Source organism: Garra rufa, chromosome 2, assembly GCF_049309525.1.
Source record: "Garra rufa chromosome 2, GarRuf1.0, whole genome shotgun sequence".
Taxonomy (NCBI): Eukaryota; Metazoa; Chordata; class Actinopteri; order Cypriniformes; family Cyprinidae; genus Garra; species Garra rufa.
Window position 1 is genome coordinate 13,430,620 of NC_133362.1, and position 26,219 is coordinate 13,456,838.

The window sequence follows — 26,219 nt, forward strand, 5'->3', positions numbered from 1 at the left end:
ATAATTATATATATATATATATATATATGCATTATCTTTTTTTATTATTTTTCATTTATGATATATATTACTTTATTATTATATATAATATTTATTATTTTGTTTGTTTTATTACCCTCTCTATAATATAAATATAGTAATATTTATACTTTATATTAAACAAATAAATAATAAATGTAAAAATATTACTACATATATAGATATATTAACGTATTGTTTTAATACTTGTAAATAGTATCCTTTTTTATTTTTGATAGATTACTTTATTTTTATTACTATATATATAATAAAATGTGTTAATTTTTACTTTTAATATTTTCTTATAACATTTATAATAACATTTATTATTTAAATTATTTGTTATATTTTATATTTGTATTATCTTTTTATTTTTATTATTTTTTATGTATGATATATATATATATATATATATTTTTTTTTTTTTACTTTTACATTTTCACTTTTATTATTTTTTACATTTATTACATTTATTATTTTTAATATATGTATTATTTTTATTACTCTGTCTCCCTATAATACGATTATAGTAATATATTAAATGTAAAAAATATATAATAATAATAATAATTATTATTTTATATATATATATATATATATATATATATATATATATATAAAACACATTTAAATTTTTTACATTAATAAATGTATTATTATTATTACTCTTTCACTCTGTAATATAAATATACTCATATTTATACTTTATATGTAATAAACAAATAATAGATAAATGACTAATACATACACACACGTACATTTTTATAATTTATTTTTAAAATATATTTTATTGAATATTTAAATGGTGAATAATTAAATATTGAATTGTGATTTTACTGATAAAACCTGTAATTGTGATTTAAAATGCAAGTTCGTAGGGCTGCACAAATTACCCAAAATTTTTATTATATATAAATATAGCTATAAAAAAGTATAACAATAATAATAATAAATGTGTTTACTATTAACACTAACTTTTAGTGAAAATCAAAAAACAAAAGAAATACCACTATTGTAACGTTTCACTATAAAATATAAAAATCAAGTATTTAAGAAAAAAATATAATAGGCCCTATAATATAAATATTATTTTCAGATTTACTAATCATGAGCCCCTACCTGTAAGTATGCATAAAACGACAGCATGATTGATTGGTCATAAATTCACATCTGCATTTGCATACTAGCTTTAAGTTTCTGCCCTCAGAGTTGACCTGGCTCACTCCAGGGGAGCAGGAACTCATTCACAGAGAAGATTGCTCATGATGGACAGGCACGAATGAGTTTCATCTCATCTTGCTCTTATATAACTCAGGAATGAGCTGCCTAATGTGCCACCCGGTGCCGGGCGAGAGAGAGTGGCTTTGGGGATTAAAGCATGCCGTCTCCAGGGGACGATGGGACGGCGACTGATGCGGTCGCGGCTCCTGCTGGATGCGCGTGGAGTAGTGTAAGGAGCTTTGGCGGGGTGACGAGTATTCGGCTGACAGTCACTGGGGATTAGTTCCCAGAACAGCACAGGCATAAAGAGAGACTGGCTGTAAAAACAGATTTCTCTTCCCGTCCTTCAGCGGGGGCCAGCGTGGGTCTTTAATCTGACTGCCTTCCTCTATTGCATTTCAGCTCTCTCAACCTTCTCCGCTGCATCTTAGAAGTCTCGCAAAACTCCCGGCTTTGCATTAAAGACAAGTTGGTTTTAGCAGTGCAATATCCGTGCAATTTTTGTTAAAAATGTGATTTATGAATATGAGAGTGCACATCATTGCATACATCACTAACATTCATAAACTACACTACCAGTCAAAAGTTTTGAGGCACAGAATGATTTCTCTTTATATGCTATTTTTAAAGATTTAATGAATACGTTTACATGGACACCAGTAATCTAATTAATGACCTTATTCTGAATAAGACAATAATAAGATTAAGCTGTTTACATGAGTTGCTTTTAGAATATTCCTTTCATGTTCCCCTTTTACATGTTATAGTGCATAGATCGATTAATGACACACATCATTACGTCCACATGCAACGCTATCAGTTCATCTTTGTTATAGACTTTTGGATGTTTCGGTTTTAATTTTACAAAAGCTTGAAGTGGCTCTGGACATATGCAACAAATTTTTTAGAATGTGTGAGTTAAAATTTGCCGTGGTCGCATTTGTGCGAGTGCATGCTGCGCTGCCCTAAAGCGTCTGCTCCATACAGCGCGCGTTTCATAGCCAGTTATTTTTTTAGGAAAAAAACACACGCAAGCACAGACACCGAAAGCCAGTTTAGTTTTACTTTGTTTGTTTGTTTTCATTTTGAAAACCCTGTTATCTTTGCCGTTACCTCCCAATACGCTTTGGAGGCTTTCTTTTATTTATTATTTTTTAATTGATTTGATTGCTCAGTGTTTGCGCGCCTTGTAATAAATTGTTTAATCGGCATATAACACAGCATGTGATGGAGTCCATGCCTCGTCTTATAAATTTTTGTTAATAAATGCTATATAAGCTATTTTATTTTATTGTTGTTATGCTGTTTAATTAAAATAACAAATGCATCTTTTAAGAATTTGTTTTAATCTTAAAATTGATAGGTGTAGCCTATATATGTAAGCAAAACCAAGATCATGAATTCGAAAGTAAAAGTGAAAAGCATCCTAAGACATTCCAATAGCGGAAATCCCGTTCACAAAATTAATATCACAAATAATACTAATGAAAAAGAACGGGTTGAATGTTAACTACGTTTCCATAAAACTATAAATTCTCATAACCATTTATCAGCAATGAGCATTGATTAATCCCATGTTGTAGCAAAATAAATAAATAAAAATGAAACCAAAGCATATGCACGTGCGACCAGCTGAGAGCGTTATGCCGCGTTCCAGGCAACCCGTTACCCGTGTTTTTCCAAACTTCTACCCGTGAAAGTGCACTGGAAAGGCACTCAAACCCGTGAATTCCCACTCGTGAACTCGTACTAGATCGACGTACTCCCAGTTCTGAGTTCTGACGTGGCATAGCCCGCGAAACAACAATAAAGCCTCTGGGGTGCGGTGTTTATGCAAGTGGCACACGGTGGAAAAATAGTTTAGGACAATATAACGTTGCAATCAAATCATTAATAATATAAAAATAATAAATGCTTGGCGTGACTTGCCTGGAACACTACAAAGTCCTGAGTCGTGGTTTGAAGACGTGATTTACGAGCTCAAAATCCTGCATGGAACCCAGCATTAGTGTGTATCCTGTCGCAAAATGTGGCGAAAAGTCCTACACAAGGGCAATAGTGTGATTAAGGTGTGTGCATGTCTTCCATAATGCGACTAAAATAGGAATACTCCACCTGTCTTAATTCGATTTGTGTTTACTCCGATTATGACTTTAGTAGGATTAAATTAATCAAAAATCGCAGTTTACATGGTTGCTTCTTAGAGTATTGTCTTAATCGCGTTAAAATCGGAATATTGTCGTCCATGTAAACGTACTGAATGATACTTACAATGCCTGTCAAAAGTTTTTGAACAGTAAGATTTTAAATGTTTTTTAAAGAAGTCTCTTCTGCTTGCTAAGCCCGCATTTATTTGATCCAAAGTACAGCAAAACAGTCACATATTGAAATATTTTTACAATTTAAAATTACTTTTTTTTTAAATATATTTTAAAATGTCATTTATTCCTGTGATCAAAGCAAAATTTTCTGCATCATTTTTTTTTAAAGATTTATTTTTGGCATTTTCACCTTTATTGATAGAACAGATCAGTAGTGAAAGGAAGCGAAGTGGGAGAGAGATAGGGGGCGGGATCGGGAAAGGTCCTCGAGTCGGGATTCGAACACGGGACGCCCGGAGCGCAACGGCGCTGTGTGTCGGCGTGCTGCCCAATAAATGCTGTTCTTCTAAACTTTCTATTCAAAGACACCTGAAAAAAATCTATTCAGCTGTTTTTAACATAATAATAATAATAAATGTTTTTTCAGAAGAAAATCTGAATATTAGAATAATTTCTGAAGGATCATGTGACTGGAGTAATGGTGCTAAAAAAATCTGTTTTGAAATCGCAGGAATAAATTACATTTTAAAAATATATTCAAATAGAAAACCATTATTTTAAATAGTAAAAATATTTCAAAATGTTAGTGTTTTCGCTGTACTTTGGATCAAATATATGCAGGCTTGGTGAGCAGAAGAGACTTCTTTAAAAACATTAAAAATCTTACAGTTCAAAAACTTTCGACTGGTAGTGTAAGTATAGTTAAAAGCTATTCTGAGTCTCCATGTTAGAGCAACTTTTTAGTGTCGAGTTCCTGAATCCCTCCTCAGACACTCACACGGGTTGCCAGAATGATGATACGTAACAGGAACAAACGCAATGGACCCTTTTCACAAGACTGTGTTGCTGCATTTCAACGGTCATTAGCATTATAAATCCTTGAAAGTTTTTTATATTTTGATTTTTAAAAAATATATGTACATTTATAACACTATACTTTGTATTATATCACCTTTACAGTAAGTACTGTAAACAGTACTGGTCAAAGTACAAATTCTTTTTTCCATTGATTGAAAAAATAAGAATATATTTGTGGTACTCTCCCATTGACTACTCTGCGATTTCTCCCAAGTATGACGACTTCCACAGGTAATTTTTAATATTTACTTTCATGGAGTTAATTTATCTGCATTTTAGATGGATGCAGAGATTCTTAGGTAGGGTAGAATCTGCCTGTCCGAAATCGCATACTGCTTCAGTAGGTACTATATTTAAATTTGAACGTACTTCCCGACCGTTAAAAAGTATGTTCTATATAGTATGAATGTGGGTAGTATGAATGGAATTTGGATATACTACATCCGCCATATTGACGTTGTCACGTGTCATGCGTCTCCATTTTCCACCATTTTTCCAATATGACGACTCTTCATCCGGAGGCTCATGGGATAGGAAAGTGTCCATGGTATGCATACTGCAGAATTCGGGCCGAAGCAGTAGGTCATCCGGGTACTTTTTGCCCACTGTATTTCGAATACTATGAATTCAGACATACTACTCGCCTTGTAGGGAAGTATGCGATTTCAGACGCAGCGAGTTAGTTTGCTGCCTTCCATAACTGCAATACGCTGTGTTTTCCGACTGGCAACCCAGGGTGTCAAAATACTATTGGGTAAATTAGCAGTGGGCGGAATCACACAGACTGAAACAACAGACATTCTGACATAAAATGCACATTTTAAAGTAGAATAACTGGCGGTAGCATTGATTTTTATAGAAACGTATATGAACCTAAAATATTCACTAAATATCTCCAAACATGGTATTTTTATGCTTTAGTACAGTCAAAAAAAGACAAGTTGCTTTTAGTAGTGCAAATATCTGTGCAATTTTTCATCTTAAAAAATGTGATTAATTAACATGAGAGTGCAAGTAGTTATTTTAGGCTAATATCTCTAGGATTCATAAAGTTGAAGGAAGCATAGTTAAATATTTAAAAAATAATATCCAAATTACACTACCAGTCAAAAGTTTTTGAACAGTAATTTTTTTTTAAATGTTTTTAAAGAAGTCTCTTCTGCTCACCAAGCCTGCATTTATTTGATCCAAAGTACAGCAAAAACAGAAATTTTTTTTAATTTTTTACCATTTAAAAATAACTGCTTTCTATTTGGATATATTTTATTCATGTGATTTGAAAGCAGACTTTTTTAGAATCATTACTCCAGTCAAATGATCCTTAAGAAATCAGTCTAAATGATTTTCTGCTCAAAAAATGTATTATTATTATGTTGAAAACAGCTGAGTAGAAGTTTTTCAGGTTTCTTTGATGAAGAGAAAGTTTGGAAGAACATTTATCTGAAATACAAATCTTTTGTAACCATTATAAATGTCTTTATCATCACTTTTGATCACTTTAAAACATCCTTACCAAAAAAAAAAAAAAAATGTATACTGACTCCAAGCTTTTGAATAGTAGGTTTTAAATATTGATAATAATAGTAATTTAAATATTGATAATAATAGTAATAGTAAATGTTTCTTGTACAGCAAATAAGCATACTAGAATGCTTTCTGAAGGATCGTGTGACATTGAAGACTGGAGTAATGCTGCTAAAAATGTAAATTCGATCACAGGAATAAATTATATTTGAATCAAATAAATGCAGGCTTGGTGAGTTTTTTAAAAAAACATTTAAAATTCTTACTGTTCAAAAACTTTTTTTTTTTTTTTTGCATTTTTTTTGCATGTTTTTAATAAAACAAATTAATGCTACAATATTTTTCACCAAGGATGCATTCAATTAATCAAGTAACATTAAAATACTTTTACACTTACAAATACATACTGTTGTTTTCTATTCCAGCTTCCATCTTAGAAGTCGTGCAAAACTTAAAAAGCTTTGAGATACAGACAAGCTGTTTTTAGTTGCACAATATCTGAGCAATTTATCTATTAGAAATGTGATTTATGAGCATGGGAGTCCAAATCGTCATTTTTAAACTTGCATACATGACTAACATTCATAATGCTAAAGCATAGTTAAATCTTTAAAAATAGCTTCTCCGAGCTCTTTAACTCCCTTGAAATTGTGCCTCTTAAACCCCACTTAGTAAAACCCAAGTTAGGACTTATTTGTCTTGAATTATGCTTCTTATTATTGCTATAAACGCTGGCATCTTTCAGGTTTGTAATGGAGACATGAGTGCTTCCTAACCTCATAATGGATTCGAGCCACATTAGCAAACAGTTCAACTCAAATTCCCTTAGTTTCATCATTTACTCATGATGCATGAGTTCGTTTATGAGAACACTGGATATTAGAAGTGGTTCTTTTCAGTGCGATTACGAAAAAGATTCCTCAGGATGCTGAGCAATAATGCTCGGATTTCGCATCTTGTTAGGTCTAGTGTGTAAATACACTTTAAACAAGAATAAGTGTGCGTGTGTTAGTGCTCACAAGGGAGGGATCTAACAGAAGTACCGTCATATATTGCTTTCCTTGATATTGCCTTTCAGTAATCACCTGGATTGTTCACTTTAGAGGAGCAACATGACTTGAAACGGCTCTTTTGAGATGCTAAATGCTGCAGTAGGTTTCAAGACTCCATAGCAAAACTTTTTTAGTAGCACCCTGACAGGTAGTAAATAATAAAGATACACTAAGCCTATTATTTAGGCTACATATGGGTCTCTTTATTTGTCTATGCCACTCTGGTCAAGGCTGAACTGGCTATTTTTTCGAGGCACAATGCATTATCTCGCAAATATAGTGCTGTCAACCCAAGGGAAGCATCTAACAGAAGTACCGTCATATTGCCTTCCATGATATTGCCTTTTGGCAGTTGTGCAACTGTGCACTCATCATCATCGCCTAGATCTTTCACTTCAGGGGAGGACAGAGGAAAATAAGCTAAAGTGGTCTAGCTCACACGGGCCCTCCTCAGGGTTTGTTTTCCTCTCGGCCCAGCATGCAACACTTAAAAATATGTGCTGGTAGACAAGCATGAAGGATAAACTATAATTTGAGATGCTAAATGGTGCAGTAAGATTCCTCTCCAATTACTTTCAAACTTTTCTCCCTCTGCCCACGCATCAATAAACTCAGTATCGACCAGGGTCAAACCGGTCACTTTTTGTGAAAAGAGGATTGCATATAAATCAAGAGAAGTGATTGTGAGATGGCATAATGGAGCATCATGTCCCTGAAATGTTTTTCCCCCAGAAGTATATATGTGACCCTGGACCACAAAACCAGTCTTAAGTCGCTGGGGTATGTTTGTAGCAATAGCCAAAAATACTTTGTATGGGTCAAAATTATTGATTTTTCTTTTATGCCAAAAATCATTAGGAAATTAAGTAAAGATCATGTTCCATGAAGATTTTTTGTAAAATTCCTACTATAAATATATCAAAATGTAATTTTTGATTAGTAATATGCATTGTTAAGGACTTAATTTGGAGAACTTTAAAGGTGATTTTCTCAGTATTTTGATTTTTTTGCACCCTCAGATTCCAGATTTTCAAATAGATGTATCTCGGCCAGATATTGTCCTATCCTAACAAACCATATATCAGTAGAAAGCTTATTTATTGAGCTTTCATATGATGTATACATCTCAGTTTTGTAAAATTTAACCTTATGACTGGTTTTGTGGTCCAGGGTCACATATATACATCAATTAAAGGAGAATTTCACTATTAGAACAAAAATTTACAGATAATTTACTCACCCCCTTGTCATCCAAGATTTTCATGTCTTTGTTTAGTCGTAAAGAAATTTTGTTTTTTGAGGAAAACATTTCAGGAATGTTCTTCATATTGTGCATTTCCATGGTGCCCACGGGTTTGAACTTCCATAATGCAATTTAAATGCATCTTCAAAGGACTCTAAACGAGCCCAGCCAAGGAAAATGGGTCTTATCTAGCGAAACGATCGGTTAAAAAAAAACTAAAAAGATTTTACAATTTATATACTTTTTAACCTGACTGTCTTAAACCAGATTGCAGAGTACATGCAGAGACAAGACGAGCATTTCAGGTTTAAAAAAAAAAAAAAAAAAATATATATATATATATATATATATATATATATATATATATATTAGGGCCGGGACTCGATTAAAAAATTTAATCTAATTAATTAGAGGCTTTGTAATTAATTAATCGAAATTAATCGCATTTTAATCGCATATAAATATTTGACCTGAGAACAGTGAGAATTAAGATTTTTACATGGATTTTTAGTATACCATTGAATAATGACTGAATACATAAGCTTAAGCAACAAAATATTGTTTATTTTTGTTCAACCAAGTCCAACAGACTAATGCAATATTGCCATTAAGTGTAGCAAGAGGCACCTTCTTTAACAAGTCTTTCATGCCGAGAACTCTGCTCTTGTGTTTGCTTAATTATGCATTTAAACGTTAATGACCAAACCTATCATTGTAAATGTTGCTGCACATGGAATATAACGCGGATAACATTTAAAAAAAATTTTTTTATCAGGTTACACACTGATTATTTATCACGTAAACCCCTTTCTCTACCTGTCCGTTGGTCGCGTATATCCTCCATGTTTGTAGTTTAACACTTTTTATGCGTGTTTGTAGTTCTAATCGAATCCTCGTTCACGGCGCAGTGTGTTGCGGGCAATATTAGCTGTTAAGAGTGTGCATTGATCGTTAAGTAGTAGACCATCCGGGAATCTTTGGAATAATTTTTTAAACATACTACGATTTGGGACATACAATACTATTTAGGACGGACGCAGCTTGTCTAAACGCTAGTTGGTGCTCCAGTATAATCGGTCCGCGGAATCTCATACAGTAAGAAACGTTCCGCGGTGCAAAACTAAGTGCAATTAAAATGCGTTAAAAAAATTTAACGCGTTATTTTTGTGTAATTAATTAATCTAAATTAACGCGTTAAAGTCCCGGCCCTAATATATATATATATATATATATATTTATATATATATATATATATATATATTTTTTTTTTTTTTTTTTTTTTTTTTAACCAATCGTTTCACTGGATAAGATCCTTTTCCTTGGCTGGGATTGTTTAAAGCCTTTGAAGCTGCATTGAAACTGCAATTTGGAAGTTCAAACTTGTGGGCACCATAGAAGTCCACTATATGGAAAACATTCCTGAAATGATTTCCCCAAAAAACTATTTCTTTATGACTGAAGAAAGAAAGACATGAACATCTTGGATGACAAGGGGATGAGTAAATTATCTGTACATTTTTGTTCTGGAAGTGAACTTATTTGATCAGCACAACCGTGTTCAACATTGATATAATAAGAAATGTTTCTTGAGCAGCATATTAGCATGTTAGAATGATTTCTGAAGGATCATCTGACACTGTAGACTGGAGTAATGTTGCTGAAAATGCAGCTTTTTATCACAAAATAGAAAAATTATTTTTAACAGTGGAAATTCCCAAGTAAAAACGAGTTCAAATTAGTGGCTTTTTTAAAAAGAAAATTATGGCCATGTTAATTAATGCATATGCATGCATATGTAAAGCTAAATATATTTATGATTATACATTTCAATGTTATGTGCAATTAATTGTGATTTATCAAAAAACTATAGATAATTACACCTTCAACAGATTTGTGTTCATCTCCAGAATGAAAATTTCCTGATAATTTACTCACCCCCATCTCATCCAAGATGTTCATGTCTTTTTTTCTTCAGTCGTAAAGAAATTCTCCTTATGGTGGACTTCTATGGTGCCCCCGAGTTTGACCTTCCAAAATGCCATTTATATGCAGCTTCAAAGGGCTCTAAACGTTCCCAGCCAAGGAAGAAGGATCTTATCTAGCGAAATGATACTATTTTCTAAAAATAAATAAATATTATATACTTTTTAACCTCAAAGATTTTTCTTCGTATAGTGGACTTCAATGGTGGCCAACAGGTTAAAGGTCCAACTTGCAGTTTCAGTGCAGCTTCAAAGAGCTCTACACGATCCCAGCCAAGGAATAAGGGTCTTACCTAGAAAAATGATTCATAATTTTCTTTAAAAAATAAAAATGTATATACTTTTTAACCACAAAAGGACCTTCATCCTGTTGGCCACCACTGAAGTCCAGTATATTTTTCAAAAGCCATCATTTCTTTCTAACTGAAGAAAGAAAGACATGAACATCTTGGATGACATTGGGGTGAGTAAATTATCAGGAAACTTTATTCATTCTGGAAGTAAACTTCTCCTTTAACGGGAACGTGTGCAATGATGATTGTAATTTAGAGTGACATAGAAGTGTTTGATATACCATAGTCTAATCACAACTATACAGACGCAAAGATTTCAATGATATACTGATTGCTGAACTAAAAATAGCCCCTGTTCACCTGACAGAAACTGTCTGCACAGTCTCAAAAAGTTGCCAATATGTCAGAGCCCTTAAGATAAAGCGCATTCTTCTGCAGGGCAGCGAGCTGTCCAATCTCAGCCAAAGACAGAGAAAAGAAACCAAAGGCACACCGATACTTCACCAGGATCTCAAGAGATGAGTCAACAGCTGACAGTGTTTTTTTTAAAGCTCATGTAAATAGGGACCCGGGAGCGTCCAGAGCGAGTTTGGCCTCACAGCAACGCTGAAGGGGAAGGCTGATGTCAGTTCCTCTTTCTTCTGCTGTCACTCCAGCAGACTGGAGCGGATACAAGAGGATCGTGACCCCTCTGGCGCCCTCACATACAAACACCTCTGACTCATTTTGGCAATGGCTGATTGTGATGGCAGTTCCCCTTCACCTGGGATGTCAGGGTTGGCACAGTTTCCAAGGTGACGGCTGTCTCTGTGACTAACTAAACACAGCGGAATCTGTGACCACACACAGAGTATAGCTACACCATACAAACATGTGCTACTGCATTTCTGGTTAGGAGGCACACCAGTGTTTTGATAAAACATCTGCGGATCTAGACTGGAGTAATATCTCGCAGGCATGTTAAACAGCTTTTCTGTCACAGGAATAAATTACATTTTGAAATATATTAAAGAAATAGTTCACCCAAAGATGAAAATGTGCTGAAAATTCACACAACTTCAGGCCATCCAAGATGTAGATGAGTTTGTTACTTTATTAAAGGAGACATCGGATGCCCATTTTCCATAAGTCTTCATGAAATGTCTGCAACATACAGTGAGGAAAAAAATTTGATCCCCTGCTAATTTTGTACATTTGCCTACTGACAAAGAAATGATCAGTCTATAACTTTAATGGTAGGTTTATTTGAACAGTGAGAGACAGAACAACAACAAAACGCATTTCAAAAAAGTTGTAAATTGATTTGGATTTTAATAAGTGAAATAAGTATTTGATCCCCATCAATCAGTAGGACTTCTGGCTCCCAGGTGTCTTTTATACAGGTACAGAGCTGAGATTAGGAGCACTTTCTTAAAAGGAGTGCTCCTAATCTCAGTTTGTTACCTGTATAAAAGACACCTGTCCACAAAAGCAATCAGACTCCAAACTCTCCACCATGGCCAAGACCAAAGAACTGTCCAAGGATGTCAGGGACAAGATTGTAGACCTACACAAGGCTGGAAGGGGCTACCATCGCCAAGCAGCTTGGTGAGAAGGTGACAACAGTTGGTGCGATTATTCGCAAATGGAAGAAACACAAAATAACTGTCAATCTCCCTCGGTCTGGGACTGCATGCAAGATCTCACCTCGTGGAGTTTCAGTGATCATGAGAATGGTGAGGAATCAGCCCAGAACTACACAGGAGGATCTTGTCAATGATCTCAAGGCAGCTGGGGCAATAGTCACCAAGAAAACAATTGGTAACACACTACACCGTGAAGGACTGAAATCCTGCAGCGCCCGCAAGGTCCCCCTGCTCAAGAAAGCACATGTACAGACCCGTCTGAGTTTGTCAGTGAACATCTGAATTGAATGATTCAGGGGACAACTGGGTGAAAGTGTTGTGGTCAGATGACACCAAAATCAAGCTCTTTGGCATCAACTCAACTCGCCGTGTTTGGAGGAGGAGGAATGCTGCCTATGACCCCAAGAACACCATCCCCACCGTCAAACATGGAGGTGGAAACATTATGCTTTGGGGGTGTTTTTCTGCTAAGGGGACTGGACAACTAAACCGCATCAAAGAGATGATGGTCAAGGCTATGTATCTTCAAATCTTGGGTGAGAACCTCAGACAGGGCACTGAAAATGGGTCGTGGATGGGTATTCCAGCATGACAATGACCCAAAACACATGACCAAGGAAACAAAGGAATGGCTCAAGAAAAAGCACACTACGGTCCTGGAGTGGCCTAGCCAGTCTCCATAACTCAATTCCATAGAAAATCTGTGGAAGGAGCTGAAGGTTTGAGTTGCCAAACGTCAGCCTCGAAACCTTAAAAATTGGAGAGGATCTGCAAAGAGGAGTGGGACAAAATCCCTCCTAAGATGTGTGGCCAACTACAAGAAATGTCTGACCTCTGTGATTGCCAATAAGGATTTTGCCACTAAGTACTAAGTCATGTTTTGTAAAGGGGTCAAATAATTATTTCACTGCTTCCGTGGACAGGTGTCTTTTATACAGGTATCAAACTGAGATTAGGAGCAATCCCTTTAAGAGAGTGGTCCTAATCTCAGCTCTTTACCTGTATAAAAGACACCTGGGAGCCAGAAATCTTGCCAACTGATAGTGGATCAAATACTTATTTCACTCTTTAAAAAGCAGATCAATTTATAACTTTTTTTTTTAAAAGCATTTTTTCTGGAAAAAACCCCCTACCATTAAAATTCTAGACTGATCATTTCTTTGTCAGTGGGCAAACATACAAAATCAGCAGGGATTAATTTTTTTTTTCCTCACTGTACTATAGTTTCTCAATGGTTGTGTAAAAAACACCCTTTTCACCTTGTCTAAAACAGCTCTGTTCACAGCAAACTGTGTTGGTGCATGTCTTTTTAAATGATAATGAGCTACTGCTCACCTGCCCCTATTTTCCTTTTTTGATAATCAGTGGTGCATTACCATCAAAAACAATACTAATCCAATGCAATTCTCAGTTTCTCTGATGTCGGGAGAAAATAAAGACTCTGATGTTCACTTTTACATCCAAATACAAAACACCTGCTTTGCTTACGAGACATTGTTGCCACAGTGGCTCGAGCACGGAGAAAATTGGTGGACAGCGTACAACTGGCTGAGGTTGGAAATATGCTAATATGGGACAGTCCGTCGGCTGTCATGGGCGGAGCTCTATGAGATCATACTGCTCAGAAAATCTAAATGGCTTGATAATTGAGACTGTTTAGGTTTTTTGGGGATTAAAAAAAATGAGTAAATAGATTATTACCATTGTAGGGTGGTTGTGTCCACACACTGCCAAACCCCATTTACATGCAAAAACCACATAAGTGTCAATTTTGCATCTGATGTTGCCTGATTTACAGATTTAGCAATGTGATAGCTGATAAAAACATTGCACATTAATGACTGCCTTGTTTATCTTCTAACTTTCCTTCGCCACTTTGCTCTAAGCACTTTTATTTTGGTCTCCCGTTGGCTTACTAAGCCTAGATGTTTGACAATTTGTTTTCTATGTTTGGGAGGAAATAAGAAAGAATCCAAAGGAGGGAAAAAAAAAAGAGCATATAAACGTCTGGAGGAGTGAGGTGCAGCAAGTTAAAGGTTCTTTCTATTGCTGGCTCTATTAAAATCTGTATTTCTGTCAGAATGATTGAGGATAGGTCTTCGTTTATGAGCCATCAAAGAAACTAGGTTAGGTATGGGGCCGAAACTCTGCAAATTTTATTCACTGTATTGTGCTCAATGAACTGAGTCACTCTATTCCCTCATGGCATCTCTGATATTCTCTTTATAACTCTGTAGGCGAATTGACTAAACAGTTGCACCACTTCAGAATGCAGTATTTCAACACCATACTCGTAGCACCTGCAGTCCAGCTTAACCAAGTGTTGTGTGTGCTGATATAGCATTGCACCATGCAAGTTGCCTTTGAGGCAAACATGCCTCAATATAGAATGCAACACATTCTGATAACATATTAACATTGTGCTATTAATATTCACATAAGGCTGGCAGTAAACAGAATGTTAAAAGAGATGTGCCTTTTCTACCGATCTTGGCAACATCAATTTATAACGATGCCAGATTAGGATCAAGTGATAGAGGATAATAGATAAACTGTAGACAAACAACTAAATTATAGCTTGTCACTGTGGCAGTTCCCTCAATCATTCACATTTAAATGTATACTTTTGCATATGCATATTGTTGTCTTAAAGGATTTGTTCACTTCAAGAACAAAAGTTTCCTGATAATTTACTCACCCCCATGTCATCCAAAATGTTCATGTCATCAAAGCAAGCCAACTGGTTAAAGGTCCAAACTGCAGTTTCAATTCAGCTTCAAAGGGCAATAAATATATAAATATATATAAACATATACACGGCTGGAATCGTGTAGATCCCTTTAAAGCTGCAATAATCCTGGAATGTTTTCCTCAAAAACCTTAATTTCTAGTTTAAAGGTAAGTTTACTCCCAGAACAAAAAATTTACAGATAATGTACTCAGCCCCTTGTCATCCAAGATGTAAATTATGTTGAGGAAAAAAATGAAGGAATGTTTTCCATATAGTGGACTTCTATGGTGCCCCTGAGTTTGAACTTCCAAAATGCAGTTCAAATGCAGCTTCAAAGGCTCTAAACGATCCCAGCTGAACGATTTTGAAGCAAATGAGATGGGAGTTTTTTGACATACCCTAACTGTATTGACCCAGAATGCACAGAGCAGACAAACATTTGAGGTTAAAAAGTATATAAATTGTCAATTTTTTAGAAACTAACCAATCATTTCACTGGATATGACCCTTCTTCCTCGGTTGGGATCTTTAAGAGCCCTTTGAAGCTGCATTTAAACTGCATTTTGGAAGTTCAAACTCGCAGGCACCATTGAAGTCCACTATATGAAGAAAAATCCTGAAATGTTTTCCTTAAAAAACTTAATTTCTGGTTTAAAGGAAAAGTTCACTTCCAGAACAAAAATTTACAGATAATTTACTCACCCCCTTGTCATCCAAGATGTAAACTATGTTTTTTGAGGGGGAAAAAAATCAAGAATGTTCTCCATATAGTGGACTTCTATGGTGCCTGTGAGTTTGAACTTCCAAAATGCAGTTCAAATGCAGCTTCAAAGGCTGTAAACGATCCCACCTGAACGATTTTGAAGAAAGTGAGAGTTTTTTGACATATCCTAACTGTATTGATTCAGAATGCACACAGTTCATGCAGAGCTAGTCAAGACAAGCATTTGAAGTTAAAAAGTATATAAACTGTCAATTTTTTTTAAAAATAACCGATCATTTTGCTAGATATAACCCTTCTTTCTTGGCTGGGTTCTTTAAGAGCCCTTTGAAGCTGCATTTAAACTGCATTTTGGAAGTTCAAACTCGCAGGCACCATTGAAGTCCACTGTATGAAGAAAAACCCTTAAATGTTTTCCTCAAAAAACATAATTTCTTGACGACTGGAGAAAGAAAGACATGAACATCTTGGATGACAAGGGGGTGAGTACATTATCTGTAATTTTTTTTGTTCTGGAAGTGAACTTCTGATTAATATAAACTAAAGATGCACCGATTGCAATTTTCTTGGCCGATTCCGATTTTTCAGTAAGTGTGACCTGCCGATTCCGATTTTTGCCGATTCAGATTTTTTTTTAAGAACTGTTATGAAAGCATGGGTCTATACAGAAATATTTTCTTTAATTAAATTTATTTTATAATAAAATACATTTTTAAACATTACAGGGTCTTCTTACAACAAAATAACTTTAACAACAAAATAAAGTGCTTTGTGCCTTTGAAAAAGGTATAAAATTAGTTCCTGTAACTAACGGAGTATATAGTTATACTAGCAAAAATCTTTTCCTCAATGTTTTTTTTTTATTTTATAATAAAAGACATGTATAAACATTACAGCATCTTCTCATATTAAAATAACTTTAACAAAATAAAGTGCTCTGAGCCTTGAAAACATTAGAAATAAAATATAAGTAACAAAGCAGCCATACAAAAATCTACTTTTCTTCAATTAATTTTATATGGATTTTTTTTTAAACATTAATTACAGGATCATCTCACAACAATAACTTTAATAACAAAAAGTGCACTGTGTCTTCAAACAGGTAGAAATACTAATGCTAGTACTAAATGCTATTACTTGAGCATTAATAGCAATTTTTTCTTGATAAAGAGAAGCATTTCTGCCTTGTCACCAGTTAATCCAGCGGTAACGTTACTACACTTCGTAACATTCATTCACATATTTGCGCTACGCCACCGCATACAGCGTCTTCACACACAGATGAAACTTACTAGAGAGGTGTAACATAAATGCATCTGTAAATAAATACAAATTCAATTCACATCGCGCACGCTTAAATTACCTTCAAATGTAACGTATATGCTCGCTTCGAACTATTAGTGTGTGCAGACGCTGTATGCAGTGGCGTAGCGCAAATATGTGAATGAATGAAAGTGTAGTAAACGTCAACGGATATCCCCTGCTCAGGGAGTAGGGAGCAATGAACACTGGGCAGGGACCATGTCAATCGGAACACAGTTCATTCACGAAGCTTACTTCTAACGAGCGGGTTATCTGAATCAGGTGTGTTAACTAACAGAGACATGCAAAATATGCAGAGCGGGGGGCGCGATCTACCACATGTCCAAACACGCACGTGGTTCGTGGTTGTTCCCTCACGTTGTATTTTGGCCTTATAAATGTTACAAACTGCGATCTTTGTGTCATCTTCACTCACACCAAAGACATGTTTACACGCAACTGTGAGTGTGCGCATGGCTGTGACGTAATTGCATGCGCCGCTGGCAATAAAAGGATCGGCTAGGAATCGGCAAGAGGAGAAATTGACCGGCCGGTCACCGATCCGGGCCAATCATGCAAAAAAAAATCGTCCGATTCCGATCACTAGCCGATCAATTGGTGCATCTCTAATATAAACCATGCCTTTTACATAATTTACACCTTTCAGAAGTACAGATAAAGTGCCAAGGTGTAAATCTGCAGGGACAAGATAGGTATTATAGTTACACATTATTACTGACAGGAAAAATTGCTTTCAGCATTTATTTTGTGGGTGTGTTTGCACAATTACCTGATTTGCATAATCATCTTTAGTCAATCAGGTGCTAAAACAATGCATGCAAATAAACAACGTTATCAGCGGGTGCAATTCATTCCCCCATGTATTTTCAGTCAGTCTTCTGTGGCACGACTCAGATAAGGATTATAAAACTGGTGGGATTGCCAGACTCCAGGTTCGGGAAGGTTATTCTGCAGGCAAACTAGCAGATGAGCAGATTTATTTTCAGTCTTGTTTGGGCAAGGGTGCTGAGAAAGACCTCCCTAGAGACTGAAGCTGGTCCCCAGGTGTTCAGCTGTGTCACTGTTACAGGCTTGAGGAAACAACTGAGGCTCTGGATTTTAATACCCACAGCACTGCTGGGTAGAATTAGTCTCGTGCATTTCTCCTGAGGTGTCTCTGTGCGTGCAAATTGATGTTTGAAGAAAGAGCGCAAAATATTCAATGGAACAGTTTATCTTCTGTGATGGATTAGATAGATGAGAGTAAATATTTACACCGTGTCATTACATGCAAGCCAAGAAATATCCATCCTGAAACAATCTCACACTCTCTCCTCAAGCTTGGCAGGTTTTACTGTACAAGATAGAAATTACAAGAAAAATCCCAATATTTCTACCTCTAATCATGTCGCGTATTGGCATTGATTACGAAAATCAAAATGTTGCATAAAAGCTTCAACAAATGTGTGCATTGAACAAAACTGCTACTTCAGCATTGTCTATAATCATAGTATTAGGGAAGCTTTGAAAGTCAAGCTACACAATTTAAAGCAGTTAGTAGTGATTCTTCTGAAAAATACTTGCTATAGCCTTCAAACAAAAAGACAACAGACAAAAAAAACTACATTAAAGCTACTTAAGGGTGTAATATTATATATATATATATACACTGTATATAATCTGTCAGTTTTATAGCAAAATACAAACAAAATGTCTTACAATAATGTGTTTTTCACTCTCTTTATTGTGACGTGACAGATCAGTTTAAGTGGCATCTAGTCAATTATCTTTACGTTTACAATAATGAGACATTCGTTTCATTAAATTAGTCTATAATGGGGTTTTTTCCATGCCTTCTGATGTTCCTTCACTTTCATATCTTGCTATAAATTTGAAATATATTATTTGTATTTCCTGATAAAATTGACAGTGGCTACTTGGACTCAACAATATTCAAATAAATTTTGGTAGCCTGGCAACTTCTCCCGGTGCCCTCAATCCAGGTCTTTGTATGCGCAAAATAGGCTATACTCTTAAAATATTACAACTTAAATTCTCGACTTTCTTCTCGAAATATTTCGACGTTATTCTCAAACTATTTAGACTTTATTCTCAAATATTCGTTGAAATATTTCGAGAATAAAGAAAATATTTTGACTTCTCTAAATATTTAGACTTTCTTCTCAAATGTTCGTTGAAACATTTCGAGAATAAAGAAAATATTTCGACTTATTTCTCAAAATATTTAGACTTCTCGAAATATTTCGATTTTCTTCTCAAAATATTTCGACTGGCACTGAAACATCATAATAAAGAGAACTGATAGTCAAAATATTTCGACTTTCGACTAGCACTGAAACAACGTCATAATAAAGAGAACTGATAGTCACTGCAAAATATATCATGCATTAAAGTATTAGTTCACTTCCAGAATAAAAAAATCCTGATAATTTACTCACCCCCGTGTCATCAAAGATGTTCATGCCTTTCTTTTTTTTATTCAAAAAGAAATTAAGGTTTTTGAGGAAAACATTCCAGGATTTCTTTCCATATAGTGGGCTACAATGGGAGCCAACAAGTTGAAGGTCCAAATTACAGTTCAAATGCAGCTTCAAAGGACTCTACACAATCCCAGCCATGGAATAAGGGTCTTATCTAGTGAAACAATCTGTATTTTTATTTTTATTTTTTAAATACGTACTTTTTTTTTAACCACAAATGCTCTTCGTGCACTAACTTGACTTCGTGCATTATGTAGTTAAGTTGGAAAGGTCACGTGTGACGTAGTAAGAATTACCAACCCAGTGTTTTGAAGTACCAAACGTGCAAAGAAAGTCAAACAACCTTCACAAAAAAAGGTAAAACAACAATGTCGAACGATTTGAACGAAAATAAGTTTTTAGCCCTACCCTACCTTTTTGAACCAAAGTACACAGACGAAGAACTAACCACACGTGACCTTTCCAACATGATTACATAATGCATGACGTCGTAGACATGCATCGCAGAGCTAGTGCAAGATGAGCGTTTGTGGTTAAAAAGTATATAAGTTTTTATTTTTTTTAGAAAATGGCCAATCGTTTCTCTAGACAAGACCCTTATTCCTCAGCTGGGATCATGTAGAGCCCTTTGAGTCTACATTAAAACTACAATTTGGATCTTCAACCCATTGATTTAATCCACAATATGGATTAAAATCCTGGAATGTTTTCCTCAAAAATTTTAATTTCTTTTCAAAATAAGAAGCCAAAATCAAACAAAACAAAACAAGGAACAAAAAACCAAACCAATCAAACGAGCAAATACTAATTATAAAAGGTTATTTGTAACTGGAAAAGGGATCTTGAAAACAGGGGAATGCTACAAAATGTGCTTAAGTTAAATATGATATGATTATTGATGTGTTTTTTTTTTTCTTTTTCAGCTTAAAACAGCATCAGCAATGAAGAACTGGAAATACTGCAGTCTGCAGCTGAAACAGGAGAACTTACAGAACTGCAAAAACTAATCGTGAACTCCTAAGAAAAGACGTCTTGTTTGGCCACAGGAATTGTTCACCTACAACATCTGAGGTTCCTCAAGTGTTTTATATTTTTATTTACAATCAAAAGCTAAAAGATCGATCTACTTTGGGAATATCGTTCATCCTTGCATGAGCGTGAAGCAAAGCGATGTCTATGATCAATCCAGTGACATTCATCATGTGACACAAGCGCACCAGCCTGAATAGACATGCAACGGTCCTGCTACGTTTATTTTTGCCTTTCAAACTCTTGTATGCAGTGGCCTGTCATTTTCTCTGCTCTTCAAACGAAACATTGCTGCTTTGGTTGTTGGCTTTGGCATGTTGGTGACAAAGAGACCATCAACCAATTTCCAGTGATTTTGTCGAGTATGTGTCTCACTTGTGTGTGAATGCTGCCAGTGAGGAATCAATTCAACTGCCTTTGTGTGAGATCCATCTTGGCTGTGGTCGAAAACCATATTTCAGCACAGTTACCACAGACTAAACGCACATCCTGTTTTTCACACCACAGTCAGTGTTGCAAAAGGGCAGAACATTCCTGTAGGGTTATGATGCTGCTTAAACACTGATGTCAAACGGAATATGCCATCAATATAAAAGAGTTGGCATTTTTCACCCTGACTCAATCGTGGATGATTCACATGGACGTAAATGTGTGAACCAGGCTCTGAGCTTTATCTAAATCTATGCCAAAATGACTGCCTGTAAAACCAGAGCTCAGTGCCTGCTGTTTAAAGTATGAATGCTCTTTTTTGCTTTTCTGATGTGGCATAAAATACAAATGTAGTGTTTTTCTTGTTATCTTAGAGTATATGGTAGTTACTAAACTAAAACAGGCCTGAGGCCTCATTTATAAAGACATTTCCTAAATGTTTCTACGATTCATTAAAAAAATTCCATCCTGGTTTATTTTGAAAATCCAGAAATATCCTTTTATAGTGGGATAATGTTTCATTCATTGACCACATTTACATGCATTTGCTAATCTGACACAAAATATTTTTTCACGAAAATATGTACTATTTTTGGTTTTCTGGAAGTTGATTTTTAAAATTAGCATTTGTCCTTTATTCATATCAGAATATTCATGTGAATGTAAACGTTGTCAATTGTTTATTCATATATTTCATACAGTAACTCATTTGCATCATTAAAGTCATCAGAAGATTCAGCGCAAAAAAAAAAAGGCACAGAAATATCAATCAGATGGTGAACATTTTCACATCAGTTTCTGCCTTTATAAATGCCAGTTTCAGATCCATAGGATTTAGCATCAAATCATACATTGTGCATTTTATAAATGAGGCCTTGGTCAGAATAGTGTGACTTTATGCAAATCAGAGTATTACAGTAGCGACCAAGCCAGATGTTTTAACATGGTATGGTGAATTAATGCAAAAAAATCTTTTGTAAATAATTGATACGCAACAATATTGTTAGTATCACCCTTCAACTGCTAGTCCAGAATGATTATTGTGGAGTATCTACTTGACAAGATTTTTTTGTGCTGCTTTCTGATCAATATGCGATTGAACTGAAATCCTGAACACTTTTGGGCTCTTACAAAAGCGTTGTGATTTGTTATTTATGTCTAACCCCAATGATGTCTGTGTTGAAAGTTATAAAATGAATAACATGTTATTTACTGTGAGCTAGACTACTGAATGGCTCTTATTTGTATGTGATGTCTTGATTTTCAGTAAAAATGTCTAACTCACATCCTTATAAGATGAACTGACTTGAAAAGCAACTTTTGATACAGTGTTTACTGGAAACCAAGATAAATACTGATTAATACAATTATTTTTTAGAGTGCTGTTGGCTACAGTTTAAAAGGACTCAGGATTACAGAACCCTATTTGAACATGGTTTCACGAATAATACCAGAAAGCTACTTCAGAAACACAAAGCATCAAGACAAAGGACATTACAGACACAAAAGTGTGATTCATTTGATGTGAAGTTTGTTGTGGCGCAGATCTTTGAGAACAAACTCAGGCTGTTAAGATTTATCAATTTGTATCAGTTCTTGTTTCATCTCATTTCAGTCTTTAGCCTTTTGCTGATCATGTAAACTCAAATATCAGTCTTGCGGTCCATGAAATGGAATGCAATTTCAACCACAAATGGATTACAACATATTTTATGGTCAATATATGCTGTGGGCTAGAAACGATATATTTATTATGAAAAAATATATATAATTAAATGCAAACTATGAAAGCATATATGTAAATTGAAAGAATTGTGATTTTCCTGTGAAATAGTGAGAAATGAAGTCTGTACTGTGCACATTTGTAAATACACTTGATAATGACTATTTTCACTTTCAAACTATAAATTTGTTTTGAGTTTTTTTATGTGACATGAAAATTTTAACAACAAGTCTATGTCCAGCTGCAAATGACAGAATGATCGAACAACAGATAGATCAAGCGAATGAACAAACGTTTAGATAGATAGATAGATAGATAGATAGATAGATAGATAGATAGATAGATAGATAGATAGATAGATAGATAGATAGATAGATAGATAGATAGATAGATAGATAGATATACAGAACAATAATTGATAGAATGAGGAACAGACTGATAGAATGATAGCTAGACAACGACAGAAAAAAAATGTTAGAAAGAATGATAGATAGAATGACAGATATACAGAACAATAATAATAAATAGAATGATGGACAGAACGATAGAATGATAGCTAGACAGAATGATAGAAAGAACGATAGATACAGTGGGTACGGAAAGTATTCAGACCCCCTTAAATGTTTCACTCTGTTATATTGCAGCCATTTGCTGAAATCATTTAAGTTCATTTTTTTCCTCATTAATGTACTGAATTGTTGACATTTTTGCAGATTTATTAAAAAAGAAAAACTGAAATATCACATGGTCCTAAGTATTCAGACCCTTTGCTGTGACACTCATATATTTAACTCAGGTGCTGTCCATTTCTTCTGATCGTCCTTGAGATGGTCTACACCTTCATATGAGTCCAGCTGTGTTTGATTATACTGATTGGACTTGATTAGGAAAGCCACACACCTGTCTATATAAGACCTTACAGCTCAGTGCATGTCAGAGCAAATGAGAATCATGAGGTCAAAGGAACTACCTGAAGAGCTCAGAGACAGAATTGTGGCAAGGCACAGATCTGGCCAAGGTTACAAAAAAATTTCTACCGCACGGTTCCTAAGAGCACAGTGGCCTCCATAATCCTTAAATGGAAGATGTTTGGGACAACCAGAACCCTTCCTAGAGCTGGCCGTCCGGCCAAACTGAGCTATTGGGGGAGAAGAGCCTTGGTGAGAGAGGTAAAGAAGAACCCAAAGATCACTGTGGCTGAGCTCCAGAGATGCAGTCGGGAGATGGGAGAAAGTTGTAGAAAGTCAACCATCACTGCAGCCCTCCACCAGTCGGAGCTATATGGCAGAGTGGCCCGACGGAAGCCTCTCCTCAGCAGTGATGGGAATAACGGCGCTATAAATAAAAGGCGTTACTAACGCTGATACTTTTTTTCAGTAACGAGTAATCAAACAAATTACTGTTTTCCCCGTTACAACGCCGTTACCGTTACTGACACTAAAATGTGCGTTACTATAACTGAGAACACTGAAGCGGTTTTCATGCGAGCGGCGTCTCTCTCAGCCATTGAACCTCTCTTTCTCGGGTGTGTGTGTGTGTGTGTGTGTGTGTGTGTGTGTGTGTGTGTGTGTGTGTGTGTTTGTGTGTGTTCGGGGCAGGACACATAACCAGTGATGATGATTGGTGTGTCTGTAAACATGGTGTAACTGAGAACGCGATGATTGGCTTAGATTGAGTAAATTTCCATTGTTTGCTAATCAGAGGCAGAGTAGTGCGGGTGTTCACACAGAAGCACAGGCACGGTCAGTCGCACACACCAACATCCAGGAGTCACAACGATGGCAAGTCCAACAAGTTCAAAGGTAGCTTTTGCAAACTGGATGTATAAGCACTACTTTTCCCTCACTGAGGTGAAAGGCAAAAATCTTTATGTAACGTACAACTTATGCCCAGGAAAAAAGAGTCTATCTGCATCGGTGACAAGTAATTCTAATCTACTGAAGCACCTCACATCGTCACATGCCGCCACAAAATTAGTGGCTAAGAACGCAGGTGATAACGATATTTAAAGTTCTAAACCATCAATTGTGCTTTATTGTTCCACTATAGTAATGATAATATGTATAATAATATGTTGAATTTGATAGTCGTCTCTCACATTGTCCCACAACAACATTAAAATAGTGTAGATTAGTGTACAATGTTTTATATTTATTGTATAGTTATATTAAATTCGATTTTTTTTTTAAGTAACGCAGTAGTTACTTTGCCTGGTAATTAGTTACTTCTATAATGATGTAACTCAGTTACTAACTCAGTTACTGTTTGTGAGAAGTAACTATAACTGATTACTTTTTTAAAGGTACATGCCCAACACTGCTCCTCAGTGCAAGACACATGAAAGCCCGCATAGAGTTTGCTAAAAAACACCTGAAGGACTCCAAGATGGTGAGAAATAAGATTCTCTGGCCTGATGAGACCAATATAGAACTTTTTGGCCTTAATTCTAAATGGTATGTGTGGAGAAAACCAGGCACTGCTCATCACCTGTCCAATACAGTCCCAACAGTGAAGCATGGTGGTGGCAGCATCATGCTGTGGGGGTGTTTTTCAGCTGCAGGGACAGGACGACTGGTTGCAATCGAGGAAAAGATGAATGCGGCCAAGTACAGGGATATCCTGGATGAAAACCTTCTCTAGAGTGCTCAGGACCTCAGACTGGGCCGAAGGTTTACAGTAACTTCCAACAAGACAATGACCCTAAGCACAGAATGAAAAGAATGAAGGAGTGGCTTCACAACAACTCCGTGACTGTTCTTGAATGGTCCTGAGCACTCTGGAGAGACCTAAAAATGGCTGTCCACCAACATTTACCATCCAACCTGACAGAACTGGAGAGGATCTGCAAGGAAGAATGGCAGAGGATCCCCACATCCAGGTGTGAAAAACTTGTTGCATCTTTCCCAAAAAGACTCATGGCTGTATTAGATCAAAAGGGTGCTTCTACTAAATACTGAGCAAAGGGTCTGAATACTTAGCACCATGTGATATTTCAGTTTTTCTTTAATGTTTTTCTTCAATAAATCTGCAAAAATGGAAAAAAAAAAAAAAAGAACTTAAATGATTTCAGCAAATGGCTGCAATATAACAAAGAGTGAAACATTTAAGGGGGTCTGAATACTTTCCGTACGATCGATAGATTGATCGATAGATAGATAGACAGACAGACAGACAGACAATTGAACAATAATTGACAGACAGACAGACAGACAATTGAACAATAATTGATAGAATGACAGACAGAATGACAGATAGGCAGAATGACAGATAAATACACAGATAGACAAAACGACAGATAGACAGCACACTATAGACAGAACGACAAATAGAACAATAATTTATAGAACAGAAGTAGATGTTCAACTGGTCAAGACAGTCACAATTACATTATTTTTTAAACTGGTGTCCCATCGGCTGTGATTGCTGCTGAAGGATGGTTCTTTGGAGAAGAGGAACATTATACACAATTTTTTTAGCCTGCGGGTATCAGTAAGCAGTTACCATATTGATCGTACATGCTTTGAGATTTCAGGGTTATTAAAGTTAATGTGTCTGTGTGCAGTTTGCCCCCAGCTGCACTTTGTTGTATGTTCAGACCTTGGAAACGTGTGAAACAGTCTATTTTTCCTTCAGAACTAGAGATTGC

At 35.6% G+C, this 26,219-nt stretch overlaps 1 protein-coding gene across 1 annotated transcript in view; it reads left to right on the forward strand.

The window, feature by feature from the left end:
• Positions 1-22,738, forward strand: part of LOC141326168 (zinc finger matrin-type protein 4) — a 151,544-nt gene extending 128,806 nt beyond the window's left edge. The window contains exon 7 of the mRNA XM_073834883.1: positions 20,316-22,738. Coding sequence (XP_073690984.1) covers positions 20,316-20,337 — 22 coding nt within the window. The 3' untranslated portion in view covers positions 20,338-22,738. The remainder of the gene's footprint in view (positions 1-20,315) is intronic.
• The last annotated feature ends 3,481 nt before the right edge of the window (positions 22,739-26,219 follow it).